This window comes from Musca autumnalis, unplaced genomic scaffold (genome assembly GCF_047663935.1).
Source record: "Musca autumnalis isolate F117 unplaced genomic scaffold, ASM4766393v1 scaffold_3, whole genome shotgun sequence".
Lineage (NCBI taxonomy): Eukaryota > Metazoa > Arthropoda > Insecta > Diptera > Muscidae > Musca > Musca autumnalis.
The window spans coordinates 203,197,959-203,209,834 of record NW_027411866.1 but is presented as its reverse complement, the minus strand read 5'-3'; the positions used below and the strand labels follow the sequence as shown (position 1 = coordinate 203,209,834).

The following is an 11,876-nucleotide window of genomic DNA, read 5'->3' as shown; positions in this document are numbered from 1 at the left end:
GGAAAGGGTGCATCTCAGAGGTCTATGTTGTGCATGCTGCGTGATCACAGCCCCCAGTGAGTCGTCGTTTTCATCAGAATATGAGACTCATTTACCTTGTATCAGATCATCTCCCCATAATTGTCTCCAGCAGGGAAAACTAATTCGTCAAGTTTCAGAGAGTTCACTAATCACAGCTTCAGAAGAGATCTGTCCAACCCTTCCGATGTTTGGGTAGCAGAAGAACGCCCCGAGACATCATCACTGCTGCAGCCGCTTGCCATATAACCGCTGGTCGAATACCCGAAGAAGGACAACATTTTTCATTAGAGGCGCCGGGATTAGCAAATGAACGCGATGGGCTTCGTCGTTCCAACCCCAGTGACCTCAGAGTCAGGGAGCTGACAATGAAAATTAACAGGGTGGTTGGTGAGCATAAACGGAACATGTGGCTAAATCATCTGAAGAGTTACAACAGTGGAGCCGGAATAAGTGAATTGTAGGCAACGGTAAAGTACCACTCGAACCCTGAAAAGAAGGAAGATAGGAAATCTCTGACACTTGGCGCCGTTACGCTGACTGATCCGAAGATATCTCAATAGACAGTTTGTCGAGCTGAAGTGATAGGCGAAGAGAAGTGTAATATGTCGCATTAGATATCTTCCTGCCGAGGAGGAACCGCCACAATTTATAATGGATGATGTTGAGAATGTCATCAACCGGATGAGCTGGGAGTCGAATATCTCACCAAAGTTCTCAACCTGTCGCTAGCCACCCACATCGTTCCTGAAGTTTGGAAAATGGGCATACTGGCCCTGCAGATGCAGATCTCGCTTTTGTCCCGAGTAGCAAAGAACTATAAGACTGTTGTCCTCCCTAGCGTCAGAAAAATCAATCCAGCACAACAACAGCTCTCCACGTCATCTCCACACATATGAATGTAGTCCATGCCCCGTAGAGTGAAACATGGAGTTCCCCGAGGTAGGATGATATCTCCGGAACTGTTTAACATCTACTTCTCCTGTATTCCACCCCTCCAGACGGTATTGTAATCGTAACTTATGCGAATGACTGTACGATATTGGCGACAGGTGCATTCCCGGATGTCATTTATGAAGGGAGGAACTCCTATTTGACTGATCTTAACACCTTTATCCACGCAAGGAATATGCAAATACTCTCCACTAAATCTACGTCCACTCTGTTCACCACATGGACGACAGAGATGAGAACTGAGTTGAATGTCATGGTCGATGGAAGCAGAATTCCGACCACTAACTACTCCAAGTCATATTCGACAGCATGTTGACGTCGTTTGAGCATCAAGAAGTTGACCTATGTTTGGCTTCAAGTACCAACAAATTTTGGTAATCACTTGGTAATTAGATGCAGGTAATAAAACGTCATAAATTGGATAAATTGTTTAAAAGGTTAAGAATCATAATTAAAATAAGCCAGAGGTTTGTATTAAAATTTCAATATTCGTTAAATACATATATGTATGTTGTAATTTAATTCCACTAAAAATTCATAACCGTTCTTATGTGGCTTTACTTAAAAATAACAAAATTTTCATAAATACCTGGATTATAGGGGATTTTCTTCCTGCAAAAATAAAGGCATTAGTAGACATTTGATGTTTGTATCTGAAATAAACTTACCTTTCAACATTTGGATTTCATGCTGTTAATTTGTCCAGCTGAATTGCAATGCTCGAACAATAAATTATCCAAGAGGAAAATATTTGTTTTCTGTTGAGAATATCACTATGCTTTTAATATGGTAGTAAATATCAAATCAACATTAACATTCAAATTTTAGCACCCTATCAAAAATATCTTCGGCAGACCGTTTAAGACTATCACTTATGGACAGAATCCAACACGCGATAAAATCTCATATACTGTCTTTTTTGTCTTTAAAAAGTATGGACTTCCGCAACAAAAAATATATCTCTGTAATTGAGGCACCAATCTATCAATCGATGGAGACTTGTTAAAGGAATCCGTTAGTGGAGGAAGAGATTACAAATTACAACAGACGTGATTATGCACACAAATTTTTCATTTTTGTCCGTTTTTAAAACTAAACACATACAATTTACAGGATTTAGGAATTAAATCAGAAATTTCAGTTTTTTTTTGAAATCTAAACGATTCCCTAACTATTAGGGAAGTACATGGCGATCCTCAGGATACAAAAAGGCCAGGTTAACTAACCAAAATTTCAAACAGTTAAATTATTTAATTTGAACAATTGAATTTCGCGACACGAAGAAGAAAGGCGTTTTATGCGGTAAATCAGAATAGAATTGAGAACACTAAAGCTTCTCGTAAAAGAAAGAAAGAGAGAAAAATTGTCACAAAAAATTTTTTTCAAAAAGTTCGGGAACGGAAAAATGGAAAATACGTCAAAAAAACTGGAAGAAATGTCAAAGTCGGCGTATCAGCCAATCAGACGCCGGCAACCATGTTACTATAGCTGTGTTCCAGAACTAAAAAGTTTTTACAATTTTTACGACTTTTACACATTTTACTCGAAAAAGCGTTCCCGTACACAAAAAAGTTGTAAAATGTTCACTTCTCTTTAAACAAAAATGGCGCTGAATGACGCTCTCTTTAAAAACTTTTTACACGACAAATTTGGGCGAGTAAAAAAATAGTAACATGGTTGCCGGCGTCTGATTGGCTGATACGCCGACTTTGACATTTGTTCCAGTGTTTTTGACGTATTTTCCATTTTTCCGTTCCCGTTCCGTGTGAAAACAAATTTTTTGCAGTTCTCTCTTTTACGAGTTTTAGTATTTAAAAGTACGGGAACGAAGCTTATTTTTTTACTCGCCCAAATTTATCGTGTAAAAAGTTTTTAAAGAGAGCTTCATTCAGCGCCATTTTTGTTTGAAGAGAAGTGAACATTTTACAACTTTTTTGTGTACGAGAACGCTTTTTCGAGTAAAATGTGTAAAAGTCGTAAAAATTGTAAAAACTTTTTAGTTCTGGAACACAGCTTAAATTTTTTAACAGGGCGTTTTGGTTTTTTTTTTCTTTCGCAACAGGGATGCCAAGTTGGTGGTTTTCCCGATACATGTGGTGATTTTTAACGTACAAAAACCACTGCTTTATGGGTATTTTACAAGGTATGTTTTTTACATATGAGTTGTCACTTTGCATATACATTTTGTATGGGAGAAGTGACAACTCATATAACTCATAACTCGTGTAAAGTACCCATAAGCAGGAATGTCAACTGTTTCAAGGTAAAAATCGCTACAAACCTCAGAACAGTTGGCATCCCTGTTTTGCAACCAGTTCTTGGTACAGGGTGATACTAGATCATCGTCGTTAAAATAAAGCAAACCAACGGCGAATATTTGAAATTTTTAAAATATTGCATATAAAAGCTTTGTTCCTTTACGTGCAAGAGTCTTCAAATTTTACCACTTTTTACTCGAAAAGCGTTCCTTTACTTCAGACACCATACAATTCATATGGCAGCACTTTACAACTTTCGCTACTTTTGCCGGTTTTGTCATTTTTAAAAGTAAAGGAATAGACCAAAGGATTCCATCAATATCTATTTAGGCCCGTTATTATATGTGACCGATAGTTAAAGAAATTATGTTATCGGACAGATAAACCAGTTTTGGTTATTACGAGTTCCATTTACCTATGAACTGTCCGATAAGCAAAAGGTTAGACCATCTACCTTATAACTTTTAAAGTTGAGTTTACTCAATTCATGTTGCCATATTTTATATAAATAATATGGCAATAACAGCAAAATATATTCAAATAAAAAATGGAAAATACAAATCGTTTGTTTTATATTGAAGAACTGGATGATATTTACGAAAATATTCAGCCAAAAAGAAGGGCAGCAAAAACATTCCGTCAACAAGTGGACTATCTTAAATTTTATGATGAAAAGGAGTTTGTAAAAAGGTTCAGAATTTCAAAAAGTACGTTTCAATTTCTATTACAAAAAATCGGCTGTTCCATACAGGCAAAAGTGTTAAAGTATGTACAAAATAATTTATAAATCGCTGAATCACTAATCGATTTTATTTCAGACCATATGCCGTGTCACCTCAAACGAAGCTACTGATTACATTAAGGTTTTATGCCAGTGGAAGCTTCCTAATTACAGTTGGTGACTTTTGTGGCGTTAGTGTCACTACAGCAAGTCGTGTAGTTAAAGAAACGTCGAGTGCTTTGGCCTCAATGTCAAAGGATTATATTAAATTTCCCTCTGATGTGAACGGAATGCAAAAGATATCGTCAGATTTCTTTTCTATTGCAAAATTTCCAAAAGTTATTGGAGCCATTGATTGTACCCACGTCCGTATTCAATCCCCAGGAGGAAATGACGGAGAAATATTTCGTAATCGAAAAGGATACTTTTCATTCAATGTTCAAGCCGTGTGTAATGCTAATCTTATGTTTCAAGACTTGGTAGCTAGATGGCCAGGATCTTCACATGACAGCAATATTTTCCAAAATAGTCGTTTAAAATTTCGATTCGAAGAGGGTCATTTTCAAAATTATGTTCTTCTCGGAGATTCTGGATATAAACAATGTAAATATATGATGACTCCATTGCTAAATCCAAGCACTAGAGCAGAAGCACTTTATAATGAATCTCAAATTCGTACACGCAATACGATTGAGAGATGCTTTGGTGTTTGGAAGAGGCGTTTTCCTGTATTATCAACAGGTCTGCGTTTGGCTACTGCAACGAAAATGGCAGTTATCGTGGCATGTGCAGTTCTTCACAATATAGCCATAATAGAGAAGGACCCACTTCCGCCAACTGAGACTGAACTAATACCTGATGAAGATTTTCCAGATTATATGGAGGACACTCAAGTTATAAATCAAGCCAATTCATTTGCAAGAACGATTTTGATTGAAAATTATTTTACAAGGTATATTCAAAAGTTTAGGTTGCCAACTAATTTTTTTATGATAAAACTGTGTGCTATAGTTTTCCTGGCACTGGCTTGGTATTTTTCTTATTGCGACGTTCTTCTATCCGTTTCTCGATTACTGTTTAGATTTTGGTACGAACTTCCTAAAAGATCTTCCAAATTTAAACGTAGCATGGAGATAGAATATTTTCGTTCGCAGCATATCCGACGAATATTTCGAAGTGTTACAAACAGAATGGCAAAGATATTTATACCCTCCTCTTATAGTGGAAGATGTAAAAACTATTAGTTTGCTGTACTGTAACAATTACAGTACGAGACTGATTTAATATATTCGCGGTGCACACTAGGAGTAATTTCACAGAAATTTTGACATGAAATTAAAAACAAATGTAAAATAAAACGGACTGTTTGTTTCATACGAACAGTAACACAAAGCAAATTTGACGAACGCATGAAAGCATGTTTTTCCAAAAAAAGCAAAATTTCATGTAAAAATTTCATTGAAATTACTCTATTGTGAGCCGGAACATTCATATCTGCGGCTTTGAAAATATCACAGTACGACCACACACACACACAGTATAGCCATACAAAGAAAACTATTGCTGTTTTTGCTTTACACTACGTTTACATTTACGAAATCCAGGGGATCTCAAATCCATTACTTATGCGAAAATTAAATTCACTGGATTTCAGATATGTTTTTATGTGACTTATGCCAATGGAATTGACAGTTGAAATCCACCTGATTTCGTAATGAAAACCTATTAGCTATTACTCTGTTAATATACTTTAGTTTTAAACAAGTTATGGCCAACACTATTTCTGTTCCAGTACTGCGAGAATCTACTAATTTTTTACTATTTCTCCGATACCATAAATAACAAATGTTATCGTAGTTAAAATTAGTAGCTTTTTGTACGTTCTGGAATAGAAATTGTATTTGTACTTCAGTTAATACTTCAGTATTTGAAATCTACTTTCAGCCTTTTAACGAATGCCGATTAACTAAAACTCCGCTTTAAAACTTTTTTCGACCAACTGTATTTGTACTTCAGTTTTTATTTCAATGTTTATATTCAGTCTTTTAAAGAAGGTACAATGTTAATTATTTATAATTCTAAACTATGTAACAAAAAATACAATGAATTTAAAAAAGGAGATAAATAAAGCAAAAAAATGAATTACACTAAAAATTTTAATTTCTTTTCCTCCAACTCTAGCTGCAGAATTTCATTTTTTAGCTTCAAAGAGGACATCTCTTGTTCATGTTTCTCTTGAGCACGCATGTTTTCCTGTTCATGCTTCTCCTGAGCACGAAGGTTTTCATTCTTGTAAAAGCTCTGCTGTAAAGGAACAAGTTCAATCTTTTCTTCTTCTAAATTACGTTTCCTTTTGCCACCGGTAACAAGCACCTTTGATTTAGGCTTTTTTAAAGACTGCGGGCCAAAGTCGGTCGACCAGTCGTTTCTTTCTATGGTAATATTCATGTTGTTGTTCTAAAAATATATAAAAATGTAAAGTTAAATAAAACAAGTCACCCTAAAGTTAAAATGTTGGTTTGGGACCCACTGTGGAACTTACATTTTCCTTATTGCTTTCCGCAATAAATTCATTGGAGGTATCTAGCTCACAGTAATCAGTGACATCAGGTTCAACAACTACAACGAAAATATACAAATTTCACACATTTGTTAAACGCTTCATTTGCTCTTATGGACTTACTAAAATCGCTGTCATAAGTATTTTCAAAGCCTGTTGCCGAATCTCCAGCATGGACGCAATTTTCTCCGAAACAGTAGACACTTTACAGGTCGCCGATCCACCACCCGTACGATAAGTCTGTAACTTTTGTTCTGCAATTTCACTCTTTGACCGACGTTTCATAACGTCATATTTATCACGTAGTGTCCTCCAAGGTCGACGTGTTCCAATATTGGCTGCAAAGTCGTCCTCAATTTTCTTCCAGGCTTCTTCTTTTTGCTTCCAAACAACGGAATCTGATTTTTTGTTTTCGATAACATTTCTTTGTTCCTCTACTAAATCTACAAGAAGGAGCTCTTCCTCCTTTGTAAAACTTTTTGCCCGTTTTCTTTGACAGGTTTCCATTGTGGCTTAAGATAGTTTTTGCAAGAATAAATAATTTTTTCTTTCACAAAATAATTTACAAATTTGTTTTGTTTTCTTTTAACTAAAATGAAGATGCCACTATGATAAAAAAACATTTAATACCAATTACATCTGCAAAAAGTAACCATTTTGTTGCCACATGTCTGAAAAAGTGACATTTACTTTAAAGGGAAGTTGTAATAATGAAAACCGGTTAAAGTCTACTTTTTACCAAACTTTATTTAAAGTACGGTATAACTAAAGTTTCCTTAAAAGACAAGATGTAATAACGGGCCTTAATTTTAATTTAATTGTGCCTAGATCTATTTACCAGGTCACGTAATGGGTACTTCACACGATATGTTATTTTACATATGTGCTGTCACTTTGCATACACATTTTGTATATGAAAAGTGACCACCCATATGTAAAAAACATATAGTGTAAAGTACCCATAAGTAGCACAACACAACTCAATTTTGCCAGAAAATTCTTCAAGATGTCAAAATATTTCTTTGCTTTTATACTATGTTTACATTTACGAAATCCACTCGATTTCAACTGTAAATTCCATTGCTCAAACGTCAAATGAAATCGAACCGATTTCAGATGAGTTTTCATTTGACGCAAGATCTATTTAACAGGTCACGTAAGTAGCACAACACCAACTCTATTTTGGCCGAAAATTCTTCAATATGTCAAAATGTTTGTTTATGTTTTCATACAATTTATTCACAATAACAAAATATTTGACAGATTGAAACCAATCAGCTGGCCGTTTTACGCCACTTTATAATTTCATCATGATTTGACGTATACGCAAAGGAATTGACAGTTGAAATCGAGTGGATTTCGTAAATGTAAACATAGTATTACATACAATTTATTCATACAATACAATTTACAAAATCCACTCGTTTTCATCTGTCAATTCCATTGCTTATAGTACGATTACATTAGAGTTTTTTGCTGTGTCATATTCTATCATAAGCTCCGTTCCAGTACTTTTTTATTGGTAAAATGTGCAAAAGAGAGAACCGTCAAAAAACGAGGTCAACGCACATATTTTTCCAAAATCTACGGGAACGGAAAAATTGCAGAAACACCAAAAAACTGGAACAAATGTCAAAGTCTGCGTGTCAGCTAATCGGAAGCCGGCAAACATGTTGCACATTTTTGCTCGCTCAAATTTGTCGTGTAAAAAGTTTCTATAGAGAGAGCCATTCAGCGCCATTTTTGTTCAAAGAGAAGTGAACATTTTGCAACTTTTTTTGTACGGGAACGCATTTCGGGGAAAAATGTTCAAAATGTGTTAAATGTGTAAAAACTTCATAGTTCTGGAACGAAGCTATATTGTTCACAATATGATAGAATATGACACAGACAACCTCGACGCATGCAATCGAGTGCTTCGGATGCATTTAAAAAAATGAAAAATTTCAAATTTCAGATAAGAACCTTGATGTTTTGGTCAATAAAATGACATTTCCGCTAAGTCCCGGGCCACACTACAGTAATTTCACTGAAATTTTGATATCAAATTATGCGTCTCTAGATCGACGTCCATAGTAGAATAAAATCATAAAATTGCTGTAGTGGGGAGTTCGATTTAAGAACACCTAATTTCATGAAATTGTTTAATGAAATTCACGCTAGTGTGGACCGGGACTAACAAGTCTGCGTTTCAAGGTTTGGAAATATCACATTCATAGGAAAGAAAATAATCTGATATGAAAACAACCGCAATTTTAATACACTGAAGGAAATCGTAGCACATCTTAACAGCAATATAGAAATCTAAAAACTCAATGTCTATGACTGTGTTTTTCCGCGAAAACAGGACTTACATATGTGAGTTCATTAAAAAAAACTACTATATTCGTAAAGTCCGGTATGAAGAGCTTGAGTTGGTCCAATTATATTAGAAAGTTGCACAGTTAAGAACAGTCGCGGGGACCGAAATAAGAAAACAAATAAAATTCAAAGCCCAGAGGGTGTGTTCAATTTAGGAAATGTGCTAAGATTTCCCACAGTGTCCATAGTGTATGAAAATAGCGGATGTTTCCATATCAGATCACCTTGCTCTGAATGTGGAGCACATTTCCAAACCGTTAAAAGGAAGATTTGTACGCGTTAAAGTTCTTTTTTGAACAAAACATCAAGGTTTTTATAAGAAATATTGACGTTTTATATAATTTCTTGAAAGCAAGCGATGATTGCTTCTGTTATGGCCTTAAAACATTTTGAATTACCAGCGACCCCAAACATTTTTGCAAGAATTCTACTTCCTGCGAGAAATTTTGCATTTAGAGGAATGATAAGGAAACATACAAATTGAAAATCTAACGAGTTTTCATTCATGTTTTTCAAAATATTCAATCAATTGTAAAAAATATTAGATTTATAAATTCCAATAATTTATAGACATTTCCTTGTTTTGGTTACATGTACCGTTGACACTAACATTACAAAAAATTATATGTGGTTGTTGTTGAATTGTATTTGTTATAGTATTTAATTTGCCTTGCTCGTTCTACCATGGTCTAAAGCCCTAAACACATCCAATGTTGAGTATAGTTTTGTGTCATTTCTGGTGTTATTTCATCTACTAGAAATGACACAAAACTTTACTCAAACGCTGAATGTATTTACAGCTTAAGTCAAGTTTTGCGTCGTTTAGACGTTGCTGTAGTCGCATGGCGCCGAAAATTTCAAATTCATTTGAAATATATTCCGGCAAACAGATAAGCCGAAAACACATACAACGTTTGTTTTGAAGTTTCGTGTCGTTCGTCGTCGTCGACTTGGGTTGGGCGTTGGTAACACACATAAAACGTTTGATAACGCCGTCGAAAGCCATATGTTTTATGTAAACAAACAATAACATATGTTTGGCGCTCAACATTTTAGAAATATAAGCTGTGTTCCAGAACTAAAAAGTTTTTACAATTTTTACGACTTTTACACATTTTACTCGAAAAAGCGTTCCCGTACACAAAAAAGTTGTAAAATGTTCACTTCTCTTTAAACAAAAATGGCGCTGAATGACGCTCTCTTTAAAAACTTTTTACACGACAAATTTGGGCGAGTAAAAAAATAGTAACATGGTTGCCGGCGTCTGATTGGCTGATACGCCGACTTTGACATTTGTTCCAGTTTTTTTGACGTATTTTCCATTTTTCCGTTCCCGAACTATTTCAAAAAACTTGTGTGTGAGAACAAAATTTTTGCAGTTCTCTCTTTTACGAGTTTTACCATTAAAAAGTACGGGAACGAAGCTATAATTTAAAAGTGTCGTGTTCTAAACATAGATAAAATGAAATATTTGGATATATTAGTCTCGGTCCACACTAGCGTGAATTTCATTAAAAAATCTCATGAAATTAGGCGTTCTTAACTCGAATTCCCCATTATAGCTATTTTATGATTTTACTCCACTAATAGACCGTTTCCACGGTACGTCGTTCGTTCTCTATTCGTTGTTCGACCCATAACTACGAATAAATAACTTATTTCCCCACACAAAATTCTATGAACGAACGACGATTTTTCTACGTTGTTCGATTAGAAATACCCTCTGAACGACGAATAAGTATGTCCCATCCCTAACAAATGAGAGAATTTATCGAAAAAATAGTTATGACATGTCTAAATTCAAAATTGAAAAATTTGTTGAAAACACAAAAATTTTTAGAAAAAAGGAAAACTATGAATGAAAATTAATGAACTAAACATTTTAAACATATTGTTACGAATGTAAGTCCCAATTTACATTAGGCGAGTTTACTTGCGGCAATTGTCAGTTTGTAGGTGAGAGAGGGTGCTGAGAGGCAAAGGGTTACCATATGCCTCACCTCTCTCTCCTACAAAATGACAATTGCCGCAAGTAAACTCGCCCAATGTAAATTGGGACTAACTGATAGGTTTAAGTTAGTTTAGTTTAATTTCCGTTAATTTAAAAATTTGAATTGTAACGTAAAGTTTTTATTACGCAGTTACTTTATTTAAGCAACAACAACTACCATGTAGAACTCTCTTCATCATTCTAGTCGTTACATTACCTTTTGTTAATGTTCTTTTGTTTGTTTTGCCATAATAATGTAATTATCGTTTAGTTCCTACTTCTTGTATTTCGTGTAGTTGTTTGTTGTTGTAATTACGTCATTACTGTGCTTGTCTACTTGTATGTATGTGAGTATGGTTGTTCGCTTAGTGCGAATGTGCGTCTGTGTGTTCGCTGCACAGATTCGAGAGGTTGCCATATGTTCTAGATATTTCTAGACCAAGGAGATTTTGGGTATAAATAGAGTTACGAATGGCAACATTGAGTTGAGTCGTGTTTTAAGCGTTGAACTGAACAGATCGGTTAAATAAGAGCTGCGTGCTAACTAGAGACTTGCTGTGTGCTTTGTAATTAAAGTCGGTTCTGAATAAGTGTAATAAAGTAAATAAAGCATTGTAGAAACGTAATCTAAAACGAACCCTGTTTTATTCGGTACAAATCGTATCGGGGAATAAAACAACGTCTACACGGAGATTAGTTAAATCTAATTCCGTAACAATAGTAAAAAAATAGTAGATTCTTCTGTAGTGCGATTCTGTAACTTTTTTTAATAACGAACCGACATCGGTAGTTAACGAAAATATTCGGTTGAGTTAACGAATGTCCTATTCTGTAACTTTATGTTACCGATTGTAGAAATCGTTAACTCATACCGACGAATATCGATTGGAAGGAAATGTCAAATATTATATTTTAATATTAATTAAATTAATTAATATTGAAGCTGAAAACATTATTTCGTCGCGAATACAAAACATGAAGCGTTTAAGAAGGAAACAATTCAGACTTTTGAAG

General features: G+C 34.9%; 2 protein-coding genes across 2 annotated transcripts in view; both read right to left on the bottom strand.

Moving 5' to 3' along the window:
* LOC141398723 (uncharacterized) overlaps nucleotides 1–2,059 on the bottom strand; it is a 55,951-nt gene extending 53,892 nt beyond the window's left edge. The window contains exons 1-2 of the mRNA XM_073976317.1: nucleotides 1,641–2,059; nucleotides 1,562–1,584 (exon numbers count right to left, since the gene is read on the bottom strand). The gene's annotated coding sequence lies outside the window, so the exon portion shown is untranslated. The remainder of the gene's footprint in view (nucleotides 1–1,561; nucleotides 1,585–1,640) is intronic.
* A 3,878-nt stretch (nucleotides 2,060–5,937) lies between these two features.
* Nucleotides 5,938–7,104, bottom strand: LOC141396975 (uncharacterized). The gene is made up of 3 exons (XM_073972724.1): nucleotides 6,635–7,104; nucleotides 6,494–6,570; nucleotides 5,938–6,408 (listed from the first exon to the last, which is right to left on the bottom strand). Exons 1-2 carry the CDS (start codon nucleotides 7,016–7,018, stop codon nucleotides 6,535–6,537), a joined length of 420 nt encoding a protein of 139 aa, XP_073828825.1. The 5' UTR covers nucleotides 7,019–7,104; the 3' UTR covers nucleotides 5,938–6,408; nucleotides 6,494–6,534.
* Between the last annotated feature and the right edge of the window lie 4,772 nt (nucleotides 7,105–11,876).

What these genes read in the sequence shown, in the direction of transcription:
- LOC141396975 (XM_073972724.1), bottom strand. Translation starts at nt 7,018, where the DNA reads ATGGAAACCTGTCAAAGAAAACGGGCAAAAAGTTTTACAAAGGAGGAA. An exon ending in TACTTATGACAGCGATTTTA is followed by an intron (nt 6,571 to 6,634) that starts GTAAGTCCATAA and finishes TTTTCGTTGTAG; the next exon opens with TTGTTGAACCTGATGTCACT.